Source organism: Oryx dammah, unplaced genomic scaffold, assembly GCF_014754425.2.
Source record: "Oryx dammah isolate SB20612 unplaced genomic scaffold, SCBI_Odam_1.1 HiC_scaffold_18, whole genome shotgun sequence".
NCBI classification, from domain to species: Eukaryota; Metazoa; Chordata; class Mammalia; order Artiodactyla; family Bovidae; genus Oryx; species Oryx dammah.
Window position 1 is genome coordinate 10,429,271 of NW_024070202.1, and position 20,998 is coordinate 10,450,268.

Here is a 20,998-nt window from a genome sequence, read left to right on the forward strand (position 1 = left end):
TTGAAAAACTCTATGCCCAGTCTGCTTAAGTACATAAAATAGCTCCAATAGCTTCTAAATAGCTCCATTGTTTATTTCAATTACAATGGTAATACTTATGAAGTGCATCTTAAAAACTCCTTGCAAAACACTTGATCATGAGTCTGTGCTCATAATCATTAAGCAACAGTGCTCCTCTCTATGATGCACAACAAAAAGGTTTTAAAAACCAAAAAGTAACCATTTCACAAAAGTAAAGCTCTTTCACTTACTATGCATAACTGTGGAAAATAATGCTTCTAACATTAGCGCGTTATACATAGTATATATAATGGCTGAGCATAAATCAAAATAAAGAAATTGTGCAATTTCTTAAAATGTCATGACTTAATCATTTTGAATACTGTGACTTTTAAAATCAAACACCCATAATTATATGTAACTAGAATTGTCTGTGGCTCCAAACTGCTCCATGAGCTTGGGTAACAGAAAATGGGTTGGTTTTTTGGAAGTCAGGATGGCAAAACGGGTTCAAGGGAATATGTAAGTGGGCAGCTAGGAAAAGAGCAACTGCAGTGAAGTTGTTGAGGACAAAATGCACAGAACTTCATTTGTTACTTTGATTACAGATTTTTATCTGGAGGATACATCTGTTTCAGTAAAAACAGAAAAGAACAGGAAAGACACTTCTGGAAAATAATGGGCACAAAGGGTGATCAGTGGCTCAGACAGTATAAAGAATCTTCTGCAATGTTCGACCCAGGTTCGATCCTTGGGTCAGGGAGATCCTCTGGAGAAGGGAATGGCTACCCACTCCAGTGTTGTTGCCTGGAGAATTCCACAGACAAAGGAGCCTGGCAGGCCACATGGGGTTGCAGAGTCAGACACGCCTGAGAGACTAACACTTTCATGCTTTACAAATCTCAAGGGTTAAAATACTCAGCGGGAAAAAAAAGTGCTTAAGAATGTACAGTATCAAAATAAATAAATAAGTGTACAATATCAAGAGGGAACTCTAATCTTCCAACCCGGAGATCGAACCTAAATTAAGGACCTCAGATGAAAATGACGCACCAATGTATGCTCATTACCGGTAACAAACATACTGCTCAGGTGTGGGAGTAGAAGACAGGGGAGGCAGAGCATGTCTATGGGCAGGGAGCATATGGGAACTCTCTGTACTTTCTGCCCAACTTTGCCTTGAGACCAAAAGAGCTCCAAAAGATAAAGCCTATTTTTAAAAAAACTTCAACCTGAAATTTATGGCTTTTTAGAAAGCAATTCTGTCATCTTGAAAACCAAGATTTTTATCATCAATGTATAAAGAAAAAAATGCCATTATTTTCAGAGGCAAATGTTCATTTTATTTAAAGTCAAGTTATGATATACTGAACAGTTACCAGATGACCCACGGTGTTTTTTGGGGGGGAGTCCCAGTTTTAATAGTTTGGGGGCTTCCCTGGTGGCTCAGAGGGTAAAGAATCTGCCTGCAATGCTGGAGACCTGGGTTCGATCCCTGGGTTGGAAGATCCCCTGGAGAAGGGAATGGCAACCCACTCCAGTATTCTTGCCTGGAGAATTCCATGGACAGAGGAGCCTGGCGGGCTACAGTCCATGCGGTTGCAAAGAAGTCGGACACAACTGAGTGACTAACACTTTAATAGTTCCACCTCCTCCACTGCAGCCAGGAGGCTGAATTGGGCAACCTGTGTCTTCTCTCTCTTAATTTCCTGTTTTCCTTTCTATAATCTTTCAAGCGCATACAAAATGTTACCAGAACTACCTATGCGGAGACACATACCAAGGAATCAGCAGAGCCCAGAGTCATCAAAATGCTCTAGTAAATGAAACTAACTTGAAAAGTTTTTCAAATGCTTTAAAAGAATGTCTAAACACCTTTTACCAGTAAAACAAAACATCTTAGGCCTTTGCAGGAAAACTGTACCCAAGGTCCAGTGAGTTCTAAACATTTAAGGCCTAAGGTCATTAAACAGCCCAAACACTCAATACCTTAAGCCTAAGGAAGCTCCATGAGAACACCATTTCAACTCTATGAGAATCAATACCATTAGGTCTGACCTACAGAAAGGAAGGCAGGAGAAAAGAACATTCCTCAACCTTGTAATCAAACTTCACCACGGTGGTTCCTAGACATCTTTGATTATGAAGACTATATAAAACTAAGATAAGAGTTTTGAACATATTAAGTATTTCAGAGAAGTAAAGCTCTTTGAGCACCTCTCCCTCCCCCAAACAGCAAAGGAAATTAATCGCTTAATTTTTAAAAAGCTACTTCGTTAAATTTAGTACATTAACTTCAAGAGCATTTTTTAAAAAATTATTTTGCTGCACATTGGTTTAAAACTCTATCATTGCCAAGCCTAGCAACTGTAACCTAAGCTTATCGCAAATTCCTCATGTTTATGGCCCATGCAATCTGATTCACAACCTGGGCTTTCCAAACCAAGCTAGTGGACACCTAGAATCTTCCTCCCATCTCTGCCTGTGAAAACGGAGAACCTCAGAACCTCGAATTTTCATCAGCCATTTGTTACTTTGTTATTAGTTACTTCTGTATCTCTTTCATCTCAGTTACAGAGTAACAACTTGCAGACCAAACATTCACCCGCCCATCTTGCCTTGTGCGGACTCAACTATTCTGCCAAGTTACGGGCTGTACTGATCCCACTTAACAGATGAAAACAGCGATATATCCTGGGTCATCCAACTCCGGAGAGCCCAAAACTGACATTCCAGCCTGGGTCTGAGTCCAGAGTCAACCATCAAGCCATTTATTCCTTCTCGGGGCCTACTAAGTGCCAGGTGCGCTTCCCCGGTGGCTAAGACGGTAAAGAACCTGCCTGCAACGCAGGACACCCGGGTTCGATCCCTGTGTTGGGAAGATCCCCTGGAAGAGAGAATGGCAACCCACTCCAGTATTCTTGCCTGGAAAATCCCATGGACAGAGGAGCCTGGCGGGCTGTAGTCCATGGGGTCACAAAAGAGTCGGACACGACAGAGCGACCGCGCACGCACACACAAACACGCAAGAGTCGGACACGACAGAGACACACACACACACACAAACACACAAAAGAGTCGGACACGACAGAGCGACACACACTCGCGCGCGCGTAGTGCTGGGCTCTGGGGCCGGATCAAAGCATTTGGCTTTGATCTTGGTTCTTAAAGCAAGGAGGCCGCTTGCCTCTAGGACTGGGCGCCCTGCAAGCCCCCGGGTGAAGGGACAGCGTCCCAGACCTCCGCGCCTCCGTCCCACCCGAGTGCGCGAGAGCGGCGCAGAGATGGGGCGGCCGATACCGGTGGGGGTGGCGGAGGCGAGTTCGGGCGCCTTCCCGGGCCTCAGACTTATTTACAGGAGGGATCAGAGGACCCTAGGCGGCTCTACCCAGTGGGCAGTGCTGGCCCGAATGCGGGGGAGAAGGACGCCACAGAGCACTGCCAGAGGGTGCGGCAGGGCTGACCGGATGTAACGAAAAGGGGGGCGAGAGAGAAAAGGGGGGCGAGAGAGAAAAGGGAAAGGAGTGGGGGGCCCACAGGCGCCAACTGCGTGCGCGGCGCAAGCGCGTCCGGGGCCGGCCCCGCTGTGCGGGGAGCCGGCTCTCCAGGCTCCAGGTCCGAGCGCCGCGGCTGACCCTCCGGCCCAGCCGGGAAGGGCGAGCGGTCCCGCTCTGCCGCCGCCGCGCCCCGCGTCGCCCCACTGTTTTCCCCGCCGGGTACTCACCACTCTATTGTCCCGCTTCCCCATGGTGCCGGACTGAGAGCTCAGCCAGCCGTCAGCGGGGAGGCCAGGCCAGCGCGGCTACCGAAGACGGCCCGAAGCAGGTCCTGCGGCCAACTCCCCACCCCATTGAGAGCGGCGCCTCTCGGACCCAGCGGCCGCGGTAGCCCACAGCGCCACCTACCGCCTCGGAGGAGAGGCAGGCGCCCGCGATCACTTGCGGTTCCCAGGGGTCGCCTGGGGATTCCTGTCCTTTGCCACTCACCCAGTACAGCAGCATGGGAGAAGGAAGCGGCAACCCACTCCAGGGTTCTTGCCTGGAGAATCCCAGGGACGCCGGAGCCTGGTGGGCTGCCGTCTATGGGGTCGCGCAGAGTCGGACACGACTGAAGTGACTTAGCAGCAGCAGCAGTACAGCAGCATGGCCCAGGCAGCCGCTGTTTGGCCTTGGACTGCTTCGCTTTCTGCCATTCCTGATGTACTGAAATCCTGATTCCAGAGGATACAATGATTATTCCAAGGCCTGTTTTGTTCCACTATTATTCCGCTATGCCTGTGTGTTTGGCATAATGCGGTTGCTGGGTATAGATAAAGTGAGGACTAGAACGGAGGTAGTCCCTCAGAATCCATCAAATGGTGGCGGAGTCAGTATTCTTACAGATATTGCTAAAGACATTGCCTTTTAAGTTCAATCCCCTCCATCTATCGCTCATGTATCCATTTCACGCTAATTTTTGTTAACACCTGTGCTTGTGCTTAGTCGCTCAGTTGTGCCCGACTCTTTGTGACCCCAGCCCGCCAGGCTCCTCTGTCCATGGGATTCTCCAGGCAAGAATACTGGAGTGGGCTGCCACGCCCTCCTCCAAGGGGATCTTCCCGACCCAAGAATCGAATCCAGGTCTCCCGCACTGCAGGAGGATTTTTTTTTTTTTTTTTTTTACCTTTTGAGCCACCAGGAAAGCCCTTTGAACACTCGCTTGGTGTAATTCTCGGAGTGACTGGAAGCTGGATACAGGCAAGACCCAAAGATAAGATTAAGACACAAGTGCTCCCTTCAAAGGGCCTGTTTATAAGCTAGTTAGGGAAATGGATAAACACAGGGTCAACTTTACTACATGGCATGCCATAATAATGTCAGAAAATACTAAAACTGCAAGGGAGGTGGTTCCGGGACTTGAGAAGGTGCCATTATATTCACTTAGAATTAATAGATCTGGATAAACCTGGATCCGTCTCAGCACAACATTAGAAATCCGAAAATCAATTTGATTCTTTTGTAGACTCTTGGAAAACGTCAAAATGGGCTTATATTCAAATATAAGAAAACTCCTTAAAACCATCTTCCCAGTTTGTCTCCCCCTCCTTCCCTTTCTCATGCTGTATCACATAACAGATGTTGTCAGCTCCCGTTCTCTCAGAACTTTCCCAGACTCTCAAATGCAGCCATTGGGGGTTCTATTCCATACTGAAAGTTCATTCTCCTTAGTAACACCACTTTACTTCTTACTGTAAATTGAGTCTCCAAGATTTCATTTCTCTTTCTCCCTCACCCCTGATTTAAGCTGGGGATCCTCTTAGCAAGGACAGGCTTCTCTGTCTGAACAAGTCTGTTTTCATGGCTTATCGATAGTGTTTTTCATATCTCAGGAACTTTACAGATATTAACCCTGTAACAAGGATCTTTTCTTATGTTTTCTTCAGCAAGTTTTATAGTTTCAGCTCCATGTTAGGTCCATGATCCATTCTGAATTGTTTTTCATGGTGTAAAGTAAGGAAGGGTCAAGCTTTTTTTCTTTTATCCATATAGATAACCAGTTTCTCTGGAACCATTTGATGGAAAGATTATCCTTTCTTCATTGAATTAACATATTAGTTTGCTAGGGCTGTTACAAATATGACTTCCTGGGGCCCATCACTGTCTCTAGAGAACTGGGAGTTGTAAACTGGGCTCACAGTCCAGAGATAAAAATCAGTGGCAGGGGCCTATCGCGCTTTTAATGGAGTGAGGTTCTAAGCGAGCTAAACAGACACAGAGATAACTAACTAGCTGAGTCTTTTGTAAACCACTTTGAAAAAAATGGTCCAGCTAAACCTGGTTGTGGATGCCTATGGTTTGTGGAGACTGGTAATTTTGACTGATCTCTTAGTAAACAGCAAACCTTCCATTTCTTAATAAAGATCAAATTCCTGACTCTCTGTATCATCCCTTCTGAATATTCTGTGTAGATCCTAAAAATGTAGGTGCAATTTAGGGCCTGTTAAAAAGTTAGGAGAAGTCTTAATGAGAGCTCCCAAGGAATTCTGGAGGACTAATATTAAAATACCTGATATTGGACATAAAGACAGGAATATAAATATCAGACAGTGCCTATAGTCCCACTTTTGGTTTGCCCGTAGCATCTTAGGAGCTGCTACATATATCACTCTGATCTAGTATGTAAGTCAAACAAAAGCGGGCACACATTAGCAGAAATTGTCTCCCTCTTTAAAATCCTTCAGCAGTTCCAAACTCCTTTATATGACATATTAAGCTCTTCTGCACCTCACTCCCCTTCCCCTTACAGTTTTAAATCATTGAGTCATGGCCTATTGGTGGAGTTATATGAAGTGAATTTAGTGGCTTTCCACCAGTATTTTCAAAGTGTGGAGGATAATAAGAGAACCTGTGTGGGACATGCACTATCATTTTGTGGAGTATGTTTCCAATACATGTCTGTGTGTGTCCACGTATGTCAGTGCACACCAGCCATACTCTTATATTCTTTTTATAGGTTATGATCCAAAAGCTTAAGAGCCACTGCTCCAGGTGGCCTCACCAATCTGCTGCCTTTTCCTGTCTGCTATTTCATAACTGCAGGCCACTGCAGACACCAAATACTTCTCCTTGCATGACTGCCCAGCATTAACTTTTATTGTTAGTTCACTCAAGCACCATTTCTGCTTCCCAGGTGACTTGGTGGTAAAGAATCTGCCTGCCAGTGCAGGAAATGCAGGTTTGATTCCTGGTCCAGGAAGATTCTCTGGAGGAGGAAATGGCAACCCACTTCAGTATTCTTGCCTGGAAAATTCCATGGACAGAGGAGACTGGCGAGCTACAGTCCATGGGGTCGCAGAGTTGGACACATTTGAGCACACACGCACACAGGTGCAAGCAACATTTCCAATGTGAAATCTTTGTTCCTCCCCAGGTTATCAGCAATTGGTTACACAAACCCTTTTCATAGTCTCAGTCTGGAGGTTTCAGAAAGGACTGCTCATGCTTTACTTATTTTTGGGTCTTCAGTGATTACCACAGTCGACTAATAAGAGCTTACTAAGTATGTGTTATGGAAATTTTAAGTTCAATGAGTAGCTACTTTTAAACACTTGAAGCCTAAAAAGGAGCCTCTTAAAAATTTGAAACCTATCCTGCTAAAACTTCCAATTATGTTACCTTACTCACAAGGCTTACATTTACATTTCAGCAAAAAGAAAAATAGCTAGAATAGTAATTCATCTCCCAGAAAGCAGGTCAAAATTGCTGTTTTTATTATTTTTATTTGCTACCAAGAGTTTTATTGTAAGAAATACAAAAGATATGACAAATATACAAACCATTGTCTCTTTTTGCCTCAATTCAGCTTGTGCATAAGTGAAAACGATGAGCTGGACAATGACATTTCAACACCAATTCTTAAAAAAACAATGAATTCCATTACCTGACAATAAATACCTACATTTGCACTCTAGCACCCAGTAAGACATCCAGTTTCCAAAGGATTCTTGATCTGTAACCCTCTGAATTTTCTAAGTCACCACCGGTAGTTCCTCTCCAAATAAGTCTTAAGAGTAAGAGCTGGGAGACCTACCTACCTTTGCCCTCAGCAACCCCGGGTCATCATGCACCACTTACTTGAGCTAATTCGGAACAGATTGCTAGCCATGGGGGTATTTAATGTAAGTATTGGTGGTCCTTGGATTCCATATCTCACATGACACAAATACCTACTTTTCTATTCTCCTCTTCCGGTAGGAAGAGTCTAGGTAAACTGACCTATATTTTCATCTAACTAAAAGGAAGGAAGCAAAATCACTCAGCTCAGGGGACTAGGGGGAGGGTAACTTTAGATTGGCTTTCTTTTTTTTTTTCCCCTTTTCTTTCTTTTCTGTTTTTTTTTTTTTGCCTCAGGAGGGCTTTCTACGAGGTTGGCCGCAAGAGTGAGACGGCTCTTTCCATTCTCCTGTCTACACCCGAAGTCATTTCTCTTTGCGGGCTAAGTGGCCTGGGTATGTAGGCAGGCCCCTGCTTTTGGAGAGGTGCGCGGCACCCACCCTTGCGGGCAGCACAGGGCTTCTGGACCCTGTCAGGAAGGCCACCCTGCTGAGCCTGACTGACCAGAGTGGGAACTCTCCATCTTGTGGCTAGAGATAAGACTGGCGGCCATATCTACCACCAAGCCACCTGCCAACATTCGTGTAAAACTGTGTCCCTGGCAGTGAGTTTCTGCACTGCTTCTCCGACCTGCTGAACCCAAAGCACCGAAACAGAGCATTCTGTAGCAACTTGAGCAAACGGAATGAGAGTCGTTTCGCACCTTTAAGGAACATGCACCCTTTTACATCTGTACCCTGATATTAAAATAGCAGAATGAGTTTCAAGTATGAAGAAATACAGTGAAAGGATAGCCTGCAGATGGACAGAAAACAGCAGCCTGGAATGTGCTTTATATTCTTGGGTTAGTTTTTCTATTTGCACCACAGCCGAAACGGAATGCTCTGTAGAATGAATGGGTTTAAAAATCAAGATCCATACGAAGAGGCTAGAAGGCATTTGTGATTGGTGTCCTGACTGTTCTCTGTGTTCAGCACCGGGAACCTTCTCTTGAGAACTATGGCCCATAGGGATGGTGGCCAAGCCTGGACAGGCATACCTGGGATGCTTAAAGCATCTCTCGTCACGTCCCTGACCCCAAAGTACAGCAGAGGAGGATGAGGAGCAGCAGATGGGTAGGCCAGGAAGGGGGCAGGGAGCACTTCCGAGGGAGCAAGGAAAGGATGCAGAGGCTGGTGGAGCATCCGTTCTGGGCTGGCGCACACAGCCTGTTAGTATCTGACATGCGCATGCGCAATCCTTACACCTCCAGAACCGTGATTTCAAACACAGAAACCAACAAGTCAGAAGCCCTAATTAAGATTTTCTTCTACTTTAAAAACATATTCTATTATAAAAATAAGTAAAAAACAAAAACAAAAACCAAACAATAACTCCCTGGCTGCAACAGCCTTGCTGAAATCTAAAAGAAAGTTTTAACTAGGCCCTATATGAGTGCAGAAACACCAATACATTTTAAGGTGAAAACATGTTTTTTTTACACATCTCAGAAATGATAAGCCTATAAAATCCTCTAGTCCTACTCTGCACTCTATGGGAACCGACATTGTGCTTTTCTTAACACATACTGCTCTTCTATACAAAACACTTGCCGTGTAACCTTCAGGTCAAAATTTAAAATAGCAGATATGCAACAAGCTTTTGAGGTGTTAGGGACTGTTGGTGGTTAAAATCCCATTGTTGACAAAGCACCCGCAGCCCTTCTTTGTTTCAATGACCAGACTGCAGTGCTCGCTACAAAACCACCTTGCTTGAAGCACAGAACCTTGGACTTCTCCCATCCGGCACGTTCTGGAAGCCTCATGGCACAGGCTAGCAGTTCTGCTTCTACAGAACACTCACACATTGGTCTCCTTTCAACAGGGCTACCTGTTCCCCCTACTGTACCCAACACCTACGAGGGCACAGATCAAGTGGGGGCGGGGCTTCTTCTCTTGGCCAGCTAAGCGGAAGCGCCAACCAGGCATCTGTCTCTACTTGCCATCTATTGTGATGACCACTTGGCAGAGTTCCTAACTGAAGGCCTTATTTGATGCTTTGCTATCTGCAGTTTTAATTTTTGCTGTATTTCACACCATATTATATGCATACTTGACAAGAGAACAACTACTAAGTCCTTTGCTTTAATTCCTTTACATACTTATAAAACACCTAGACACACAAAATACTATCTCTATAGACTTAAATTCTACTAATCATGTTAAAATGCATGCAGCTTACTTGGGGGCTTAGGCTTAATTTTAATTTTCTTAGTTCCATCAAGACCATGATAATGAGCATTAAATGCAAATCCTAATGCGGTCTGCCTTCTGTTACACTTTCACAGGACTAGTGTGATTGAGAAATAAATAATATACATGAACAATAATAGAAATAATTTATGCAAACGTAGAACAACTTGGAATAAAAATTTCCCACCGTGTTAAGTGCTGATCCTAGGAGTAGCTGATGCTATTCATTCCATGTACTAACTAACAGACTTATCACTGGTCATAGAAAAAATAAAATGAATACAGAGTAAGTTAAGGAATTAAAATATTCCCATATACATTTCTTGCAAACACAGGACCAAAATGGCAAGATATACAATACACTTGGTGGGGGTAGGCGGTTCAAGATGTGTATTACTGCTGGGATCTATTTTCCTTATCCAGAGACTTCAAGGTCAAATTCAGAGTTGCTGGTGATCACACAAATATTGCTAGTTAATACATATTATTGCATTTAATAAAACTTAAGATTAGAAACTTTCAAGTAAGGGTATGAAGGGTCTCTTCAGGACTGTAATCTAAGCACTTCAATGGGTTTGGCTAGAAACCACAGAGTTAGAAATGATATAACTTGTGGCTTTAAGCTTGCTGATTAGTGCTACAATCATAATTCTTTACAGCATTATGCAGTTATGTGTCCCCTTTAAGAATAAAACTACATTTGACAACCCAAACTCCTTAAATAGGGAAGGGGTTGTTTGACAAAACAATTCACATCAAAGGTTCCTCTGAACAGGAGACTCTCCCTCCTACATAACATAATTTGCTCACATACCTATATTTACCTGACAAAGAAAAAGGAGAAAGAAAAAGTTTGAAACTAAAGAGTTAGGAGCTTTTGCCAACCGAGGATGAAGCAGAAAATAAATTTTCCAAACAAAACTTTTCCAGGCATACCTTTTGCCATCATATATGTAAAATGATAGAAAATAAAAAAATAAAAAAATCTTTCCTGTAATTATACATCTTCTCTTAGGAAAAAGAAAAAAAAAAAAAAAGCAGAGCTTAGAGCTTGAGAGATGCCTGGTAGATAGCTTGATAGAGTAGCATCTCTTTATACCCGAACTTTCGGAGAATTGTGTTGTACTTATTTATGCACAGAAGACATCGTTTGCCTCTAGGGACATTTTACTTCCTAAGACTGCAGAACAGATGCCTCTGAGACAGCAGCAGGGCACACGGACCTCGGACAGTATCCCGCCGGGTCTGCACATCAATATCAGGCACGAATAGGTGAGCGGTGGGCGGGTCTGTCAGCCCCGCCCACTGACACTCTTGGCCAAAGGGGCGGGGCGACGGTGCAGCGCACTGGAAGGCTTTTTCGGTGGGAGGGAGGTTTTGAACCAGACTGGCCCAAATAACAACAGACTGCAGGCTTGAATTCGGCCTTCCACTGAGGGGCTTAAACTGGAATCTTCTTCATTGGGATTTTAAGAAGATGGACAGGCCGAAGATTTGACAGCCCCTAATGTGTGCGCTATTTTGATTCAGTATAAATTACTGAGACTAGCCAGCTGGCTACTCCGGAGAAAAGTGAAGCAGGGACTATGGAGTTTCTGCCACTCAGAAGGAATATACGGCCTTCCACTGGGTTCTGCTAAGGGAAGGCTGGAAAAATAATGTAATTTCCTTCCTTCTAAATTTCAGTGACACTTCGGAAGAAAATGACTTCTCAAATTGACTAAAATCATCAGGTGGATAATGGTGTCTGAGCAGATCTGTGAATTAAGTCTATGAAAACATATATTTTTATAACATGAAGTTGCCAAGGAACTTCACAAATGGAGACATCACTTAATGTAGCTATACTCCAAAGTTATTAGCTCATAGGCTTAAAGAAAATGTTTAAAAATTAGAATATGTTGTGAATTTACACTTGTGACTATACACATTTGCAGGTCTTTTAGTATTTTAGGGCTCTGTTTCAGCATAGCAGATCTTTGAAAAAAATAGTTTGGTCTATTTAGTAGCTGATGTGTCACTTAAACAGTGTCTTCATCTGATTTTCTTAGTTGGGGTTTTTAAATTGGATTGTGTACCGGCCACCACGGTAGGCAATGGGAAAGCAGCTGACATGGGATATACATATTGTGCCTGAGGCCTCAGAAGGAGTCTTACACTCCTAACAACACTATCCTATTCACAGATGAGTGCTGCCTGTTGAGTAATAAGCCTGTCCAACCTAATTTCTGGACCTGGAAAAGTGAGGTAATGAGTTACCTCAAAAAATGTTTCATGAACAAATGAACGACTAGGCTCTCTTCACACACTTAAATAATCAAAATGGGTGTCTTATGCATCCTCAAGAACAATTTACTTGCAGACAACTGTTCAGAACTTAGCTGACAGTTAAAATATCTAAGTTACAGAACATTGTGAGGACTATGAATCATCCTGAAAAACAAGTGCTAGGCAAAAGTTAAATGTATGCAGAAAAATAAAGTTAGAGGCGTCACTCAGATTCCATACCCCCCTTCAAAGTGCCACCTTGTGGAATATACTAGAATAAAACAAGAAAGGCCATCCCTTAGGACAATGTGAATTTAAAAACAGACACGTGAAAGAAAAATGACTTCCCTTTCCTAACATATTGAGTTCAAATTGCTGTACTAGTATTTAACTAGATAGTTGGAGAAAAAAAAACTGTGTTTATATTCAGGAGAGTCTTGTTATATTCTTGAAGGCCAGAGCACCAGTTATTAAGAAAACATAAAATATACTGATGGATGTCCATTCTTTTATCTAAATTAACTCTCAGGGAATGCTAAGAAATGGAAAACATTTGAAAAGCTGGCTTGCACTTCATTTTAAAAACAAAAACAACTAACTGAGGAAAACATTTAAAAATCAGACCCCTCCTCTTTCTCCATTTTTTGTTGTTAACAAAGGTCAGAAGATGGATAAGGCCAAAGGAATATTTTTGGTTTATTTTCTGAAAAAGGACACACTAGAAATGCTTGAGATATAGGTGTGTAATAAAACCAGGTTGAAAATTACATTGAGAAAAAAGTGAAAATACTATCTGCTTATGCCTTTGAGGAAAACACCACTGCTAGTTATCTGGGGACTTGCTTGGCAGGTTTAGGGAGCCTGAAGTTTTTCCACTGTGGGGAAGGAACATGTAATTATCTTCCTCATCATGTGTCTGTATGTATTGAACACACATGATAAACAGTTTAGGTTTCACAAGTTTTCAAAAATCTTGGTGGCATAGGGAACATATACCTTTACAAAATTTATTGTTTTTAACAACGAACATTTTAAGGCTTGCACAACAAGATTCTTGTAGCTTCACATGGCTGCTTCTTCCCATGAAATGTGGAAGGAATAGGGGTGGTTTAGCTTGCTTAGCTCAACCTTTGAAATGATAACTGTTTGGAATGGCTTTTCCATAAAATTTGTTTTTGGCCATATCATATTCATAAGATACATAACTTAGAAACTATCCTTCTTTGAATACCTTCATTTTCTCCAGAATTTCCTCTAGCCACTGCCTAGTATCTTCTGGTTTTTAAAAAATTTAGAAATAATCACATCTTTATTTTTATAAAGACACTGTTTTATGTCTTTAAGCATTCTTTTGAATTCTATCAATATCTGGAATATATAATATTCAATTATTTCTGTTCCAAGAAATTGTACTAACACAATTAAGTAACTACAGTGGCTTATTAACTTTCAACATTATTCTTTCCTAGGCCTATCTATGCAGCATTGGCCTGTTTTTGGAAAATGAGACACTCTCATGTGCTCATCATAAAAATTACAGTAAAGTCACTTAAAAAGAGAAGCAATTCTTTAGAGAAGAATTTTAGTATGTTTATGGTATTAGGAAGCATACATGATTTAATTTCTATTAAGGAATAAGAATTGTCATTACTGACTTTTATAGGTACCCTTGTTTAAGAGAAGTAGCCATAGTTAGTTAAAAACTCAATTTAAATCCACTATTTAAGACTCAAAAGTTTGGTCATATTTAAGTTTTTTCTCACCAGGATGGATAGTATCACATTCTGGAGTCATATCATAAATTTCTCTATTAAAAGATCCATGCTTTATTTAAGATAGTAACATCCCATGCATTCTGAAATTTTCATTTTTACCCAAAATGAAGAGGCTGAGCATCAGGTGAATATCTTGAACTATTTTCAGTATAAGTCACCTGAGGCTAAGTGAAAAGTCAGTTATTCAAAATGTGTGTTTCCTGAGAGAAAAGCATGAGAACATAGGGGGCTAAAGTGGCCTGGAGCTTTCTTCCAAAACAGGTTCTCTGCTCCTTGAGTTCCCATCCACTTCAAAAGGGGGAGGCCGAGGGGGAGGTTCCAGTGCACTGGGTTCTGACAAGCTCTGAGGGATTGTGTTTTTAAGATTATAAGGGTACAGCCTTTGCCGGGTGAGAGCTTATGATGCCTGAATGGACTCTCTACATGTAGCCTGTTACAAGTCCACCCTGGCACAGCAGTTCCCAATGCGTGGGCCGCTAGATGGAAATACATAGAAACGATTGGGCAAATATGCTTGTCCCAATCCTAGTAAGAAATTCAAACGTGATTTCAAGTCTGTCATCCTGTTTCTTAGCGCTATAAGCTGCTTCAGTGTAACCCTGGGGCAATATGACCTTTCCAGCTAATCACTGCCTAGCTTTTGGCAGAGACGTCTGAAACCATGTCACAGAAGAATAAGCCGCATTCAGTAAGCTTGTGTTCTGCTCTATGATTCAAAGTGCCCTAATGGCAAAGGTGCATGTGTGGGATCTGGGTCTCAGAAGTGGTGAGCCGGATGTGAGAGACAGAAAACAAAAAAAGTAATCACTCAAGTGCAACCACCACAAGGATGGAGGAGCTGGGGACAGACTCTTTTAACGAGTTCACAGAGGACGAAAAGCCCTCTCACTCTGCCTCTCACAGGGTAATTTGGCAAGTATCTAAATGTTCGTGCTTGAAGTTTTCTTTATAAACACCACCAATAAATGAATCAGGAGCATATGTTGCAAATAAAAGTTGAACTTTCTACGTGTTTAAAATGCTAAAGAATGCTGAAAAATTCCAGTTTAGAACAGCTGCATTTTTCTTGAGTGAACTTATGAAAAATTTTTGCAAAAGCCGAAACCCAAGTTATGTTCACTCTAACCATGGATACTCACTGAAAAGCTCCTGATGGATCAGGGCAGTGTTTTAAAATTCAATTTCCAGGCCCCTGGTCTTTATTATTTTGACCCCCAATCAAAGGAAAGGCAGAACTCATTTATCTGTGGTCCCCCCCACTTATCTGGGGGGACCACAAGTCCATTTGCCTCGAATGTTCTGGGTCCATTATATCTCAAGCATTTACAGTGATGACAAAACATAATCGATGCTGTCACAAGGAAGACTGTAAAAAATATTCTTATGGCCCATCTTCTCATTCATAGCTTGCTTTAGCAAAAATTTTCCTGCTCTTAAAGTTATTGAATTAGAACAATATTAAACAATATATATATCTTAGAAAAGAGTGGGTCCTGACCCAGAAAGCTCTCAAAGAGAAAAGTCTCCTAATTTTTGTCTTGTTCAAGATAGTCGTATACAATATTAAGTTCTGGAGAACTCAGAAAGGCCTGATTATGCATAAACATCATATAGAACATTTCCTTCTGAGGGAGGCAACGCCCATTCTTTGAAGACCCTAATGCTAAACACGGCCTAACTGTTGCACACACACAAAATATGAATTGGAAAGCCAAGGGAGCTAAAACTTACCAAAGGATACTTCATCTCTGTGTCTTCTGGTTACTACAGCCGACTGAGTGCTACCTACGTAGACAGCAGAGATGGCATGGGATATAAAGTACTGTAGAGGAAAATGGCAAGAGGAACGGTAAAGCTGTTCACAATGCCCAGGTCAGGCTGGCTCTGCAGGGAGCGGGGAATGTGCGTAAGGCACTAGAAGCAAGCACAGCCTGGTGGATGGAGAACAGGTAATTTTACAGAGTAAATATACATTCCTAAAACAGAGTTCTGGACACTCCCTCAGATACGACACTGACAATATAGTCTATAAAAATGCAAAACACTAAGTAACACTTTAAAGCAATCTACGTCTCAGTGATGGAGAAGAACCAGTCTTCTGCTCACTGCCTAGGTAACAACAGTAAATGCCAGGAAGATTGCAGTAGGGGGAGAACACATGAGATTCTGTTAGGATTGTGGAACTGGAGCCATAAGCCATCATCGGAATCAAACTATTGATGAGAGGTTCATTGAAGGAAAGAAAGGAGGGGATGCATTAGAACAGCCTACGCGATCTGTCATGAATTGTGTAAGGCTAGTGGAATACATTAGACACGCTGGGGGACAGATAAAGATGTACACTTTGCAAATTAGGCAGTGCACTGCAGAAGAAGTACAGTGTAAAAGGTGGAGGAAAACTTACATGGCATTCCTGCCTCTAGTCAGAGAGAACTATCCTCCCAACTCGAAAAGGAAACAGTTCCTGAAAATTCCTAAAGTCAAAACCAAAACAAAGTAACAACAAAAACCAAAAAAGAAATAAGTTCCAAAACAGGAAATAAAGGCTTTCTCTATTTTTTTTTTTTGACAATTTTACCTTGCTGAGGTACACTCCCTAAATCTACAGCAAGCTTATAAGGGTATTCTTTAAAAGAAACAATCAAGCATACTATACAGGTTAAAAATGACAAGGAGTAAATGCAGCTTTTTGAAGAGTAAACAGAACATGTGCTTTCAGAAACAGGTTTCTTAAAAGATACTAGAATTATTTTCTCTTTTTTGCTGTGTGTATAAAACTTCACCTAGACGGTGAACCCTTTACCACTAGTGAATTGACTGCTTTTGACCAGAAAAGAAATGCTAAGGACACAGGCTCAATTTTCTAATTTGAGAAGCCCATTTTGGTGGATCTCCTTTAGTCAACAGACACCTGTTATTTAGCGGTCACTTTGAGTCTTTAAAATTCAATTCTTCTTGTTTACAGAAAGTAACACTTTTTAAGAGATCAAGAATCACACACACACACACACATGCAAGCACACACACTCACTCAGAAGTACCAAATCAGGCCCCAGCAGCTACAGAGAGATTACAAGTACAATCTCACTCAGCTGTGCCCAGGTTGCTCACTTCACACTGGCAGCATTCAAGATCAGAAAAAAATGAAATGGCAGCACAATGGGTCAGCAGCTTCTCTTCTGGAGTTTTTCCAGGTTCTTGAAACAAACAGACAGACAAAAAAACGAATGGACGTAAAGCTGCAATCACTCTTGCATTGATTTCAAAACAGTAAACGAGGTGGTTTCCTCGGAGAAGCAGAGCCCATCCGGAAGACAGCAGCTAGAAGGTCTCCAGCCAGCGATCCTCAACAGCTCTGCAAGGCTTCCTCGGGGGACCCCTCAGCCACCGAGGTGGTTCTCTGGATGATCAGCTCAAGGCAGGTTAGGCGGTATTCATTTCCGAGCTGTTCTGGCTGGGTGGCAGGTGGGAATCCAGGTTTTCCTTGCACCTCTCCAGATCGTGGAAGTATGGGTGAGACAGGGCACTGTATGCTGATATTCTTTTGGCTGGATTAAATGTCAAGCACTTCTGTGATGGAGAAAAAATAACAGAGTGACATAAAACACGTCCATGTGCTTACACAGTTACGTATCTATTCACTGTCATGTATTATGAGGAGGGCTTGGCAACCCACTCCAGTATTCTTGACTGGAGAATCCCATGGACAGAGGAGTTTGGCAGGCTACAGGCCGCAGCGTCTCAGACAGTCGGACACAACTGAAGCAACTTAGTGTGCATAATGAGAATGGATATCTACTTCCAGGGACGCTAAACACAACGTAGAGAGTACTCATCTTACGTTGTTGTTGTTGTGTTATTGTTGAGTTGATAAGTTGTGTCCGACTCTGCGACCCATGGACTATAGCACACCAGGCTTCCCTGTCCTTTACTATATCCTGGAGTTTGCTCAGATTCATGTCCATTGAGTCAGTGATACTATCCAACCATCTCATCCTCTGCTGTCCTCTTCTCCTTTTGCTTCATCTTCTACATGTCCCTAATGTATAAACTGCCCCTCAGGATCTGTTACCTACCCAGATTTCTTTCCAACTCAATCATATTATTATTACAGCATGTGGTGGTGGTGGGTCAGCCGCTAAGTTGTGTCTGACTCTTAGTGACTGTAGCCCGCCAAGCTCCTCAGTCCATGGGATTCCCTGGAAAGGATACTGGAGTGGGTTGCCATTCCCTTCTCCAAGGGATCTTCTCAACCCAGGGATGGGGATCTTCCTGAACCAGGGATTGAACCCAGGTCTCCTGCTCGGCAGCCAGATTCTTTACCACTGAGCCAGCTGGGAACCCCTTATTACAGCATACGGATAACTTTAGTTAGGGAAGTGATTTTTCTGGCGCTAGCAGACTTGGTGCCATAGTCAGTCTTCACCCTGATTTTTCACTCTGCCCAAGTTTTATCCATGAGCGGGGAATGGAAGGCGGTTGCCTTGTTCAGGTGTAAGGCTAATTACTGAACTCGGGGCCAGTGGAGGGGGCAACAAGTAAGGGCTAAACCTAGACCCTGATTATCTCGGTCCACTAGCAAGTCATGTACCCCACCCTAGGGCTGTGCCACCCGGAGGGAGAGATGCCTTCCTTCTAATTCATGTCAAGGTGCCGCAGGGGCTAGCACTGGCCGTACAGGGAGACCATTAGTTTCAATTCAAGTCACTAAACTCTTTTTCAGGCTGCTGACCAAGTGCAGGTAGAAGGTGAAAGGAGGAAAGCAGCCATCTGTCTTCCTAAGCTGCTAGTACACAATCAGTTATTAACATTCCTCTAATTTCAGTTCCATTTCCACTCCGAGCCCAGGCAATCCTGTTCTTCAAATCCTCCTCCTCTCCTTCTAGCAACTCCTCCAGCATGCCAAGCAGGTGGTCGGAGAAGGCAATGGCCCCCCACTCCAGTACTCTTGCCTGGAAAATCCCATGGACGGAGCAGCCTGGCAGGCTGCAGTCCATGGGGTCGCTAGGAGTCAGACACGACTGAGCAACTTCCCTTTCACTTTTCACTTTCATGCACTGGAGAAGGAAATGGCACCCCACTCCAGTGTTCTTGCCTGGAGAATCCCAGGGACGGAGGAGCCTGGTGGGCTGCCGTCTATGGGGTCGCACAGAGTCAGACACGACGGACATGACTTAGCAGTAGCAGTAGCAGCAGTGGTCAGTACTAACTAGTGATGAGTAACATCCCACCTGTCCACACCACTGCCTCAGGAGCTCCCAGGGAGCAGAGAAGCTACGCCAGCTCCTCCATCCTTGTGACAGTGTCCGCTGAAGTGGGCTGGGGTCTCAAATGTCTCTGAATTTCAGTCTTCTACGTCAGTGGTCCTCAACCTTTTTGGCACCAGGGACTGGTTTCATGGAAGACAGTTCTTCCACGGCCGGGTTGGAGGTAGGATGGTTTGGGGACAATTCAAGGGAATTACATTTATGGTGTACTTTATTTTTAATCTAATGCAACCATTGATCTGACAGCAGGTACTGGTCCGTGGCCCAGAGGCTGGGGACCCCTGCTGTATGTAATCTAGCTTTAACATCATCACAATTATGTAGACCTCTTCCATTTAATCTGAGCCCTTGAGTCTTTCACAGTCCTGATTGGATTAGCGACTCCTAAGACTCTGCTGAATACAACTGACCTAGAAAAGTACAAACAGAAAATTCTACACTTAACGTCAAGTGAATTCTTGGGTCCCCCCCAAATCTTATTTATCCTGAGCTCCCTACCAGTCCATGGATGCCAACCTGTCTTCTGAAAATTAGATCCAAACAACAAGCAGAGGAAGGAGCTTGTTCTACTGTCTCTAATAGCAATAAACATCTTGAGAAAAGCTTTACAAGGGCTGAATTCTCAAAGGACAGGAAAGCAGGGGCAAAATTCTTGAGCCTGAGTTCTCTCTTTCCAGAGTCCAAGAAGGAGAAAATTACGTAGTGGCACTAGAAAAGGAAGCCGCTAGTTTAATTCCCAGGACATAGGAAAGAAGGGGAAAAAAGTTGTGGAAATACATCCAAGATAGAGACATCCCTAGAGGATTATCTGGGAGGAAGCCCTGTTCCCACACGACACTAATGGCTTAGAGCTGGGAGCGTGGTAGAGAGAAGGAGAAATCCTTAGCCTACGGCAGGGCGTGTGTGTGAGAATCTCAAGCTGGAGGTTGTGACACATTTTGTCCTATAGAAATATTGTTAGAAAAACTGCTCGAGTCTTATTATTGCTGTAACTCAACAGAGCAACTGGCTATTTTGAGAATTAATTTCAAACTCTTGCGTAATAATGTTTCTGCAAAAAAATATAATTTGCTTGCCAAATAACTGACTTAAAACGAGCTTTTGGAATTGCTACTTGACTACTACAGTGCAGCTGGATCATTTTCCAACACAAATTTCCTTTCTTTCCTTCTCTGCCTCCATTGGGGGAATGTTTGTTCTATTAAAGTTGGCCTTGGCCATGTAATTTTCATCGGCCAATGGAACATGGACAGAAAACAGTGGGGCACCTTTGCCCAGCCTACCTAGGCCGTTAGGGGCATCGTATGTTTCTGCTTGCCCTCCTGGGAGGACCCACCTTCCTTCTATGATGAGAAAAACATGCCCCAGGGAGCCAAAGTCCCTTTGGCCTGGGTCCCAGAATGTGACACATGGGGAAGACCAGTACTTGACCCACTGGCTGAAGCAGAGTTGTTTTAATGACTCACAGAGCTGTCTCTGCCAACATGCAGACCCATGAGCAAGAGACAAAGGTTCACTGCTGAATGCTAGTGAGATATTTATTTTGGTTGTTTGTTATGCAGCAGAAGCTGACGAATACAAGTATCCAAAAAAAAAAAAAAGTACTACCTCAGGCTCTGAAAGCAGTTAGATAGCAAGAACTCCAAAACTTCTTTTCTACAAGAGCATCATGTCTGGAGGACATACCCAGCCTCCAAAGTTAATCACGATGAACGGGGCAAAAGTTGTAAAGATATGTAAGTTTGGGTTGCTGAAAATAATTCTTCCCCTGAACTGTCTTATTACTGCACACTACTTTCCTTATAGATTTACATAAGAGTGTTTATAAATGTTAATGTATATATCCATACACGTATGACTGAAGC

At 43.1% G+C, this 20,998-nt stretch overlaps 2 protein-coding genes across 3 annotated transcripts in view; both read right to left on the minus strand.

Moving 5' to 3' along the window:
• FAM133B (family with sequence similarity 133 member B) overlaps nt 1–3,867 on the minus strand; it is a 28,511-nt gene extending 24,644 nt beyond the window's left edge. Inside the window, exon 1 of the mRNA XM_040260288.1 lies at nt 3,725–3,867. Coding sequence (XP_040116222.1) covers nt 3,725–3,748 — 24 coding nt within the window. The 5' untranslated portion in view covers nt 3,749–3,867. The remainder of the gene's footprint in view (nt 1–3,724) is intronic.
• Nucleotides 3,868–7,869: 4,002 nt separating this feature from the next.
• Nucleotides 7,870–20,998, minus strand: part of CDK6 (cyclin dependent kinase 6) — a 258,621-nt gene continuing 245,492 nt past the window's right edge. For both annotated transcript variants that reach the window (XM_040260280.1, XM_040260281.1), the window contains one exon: nt 7,870–17,436. In XM_040260280.1, the coding sequence (XP_040116214.1) occupies nt 17,290–17,436 (147 nt within the window). In that variant the 3' untranslated portion in view covers nt 7,870–17,289. The remainder of the gene's footprint in view (nt 17,437–20,998) is intronic.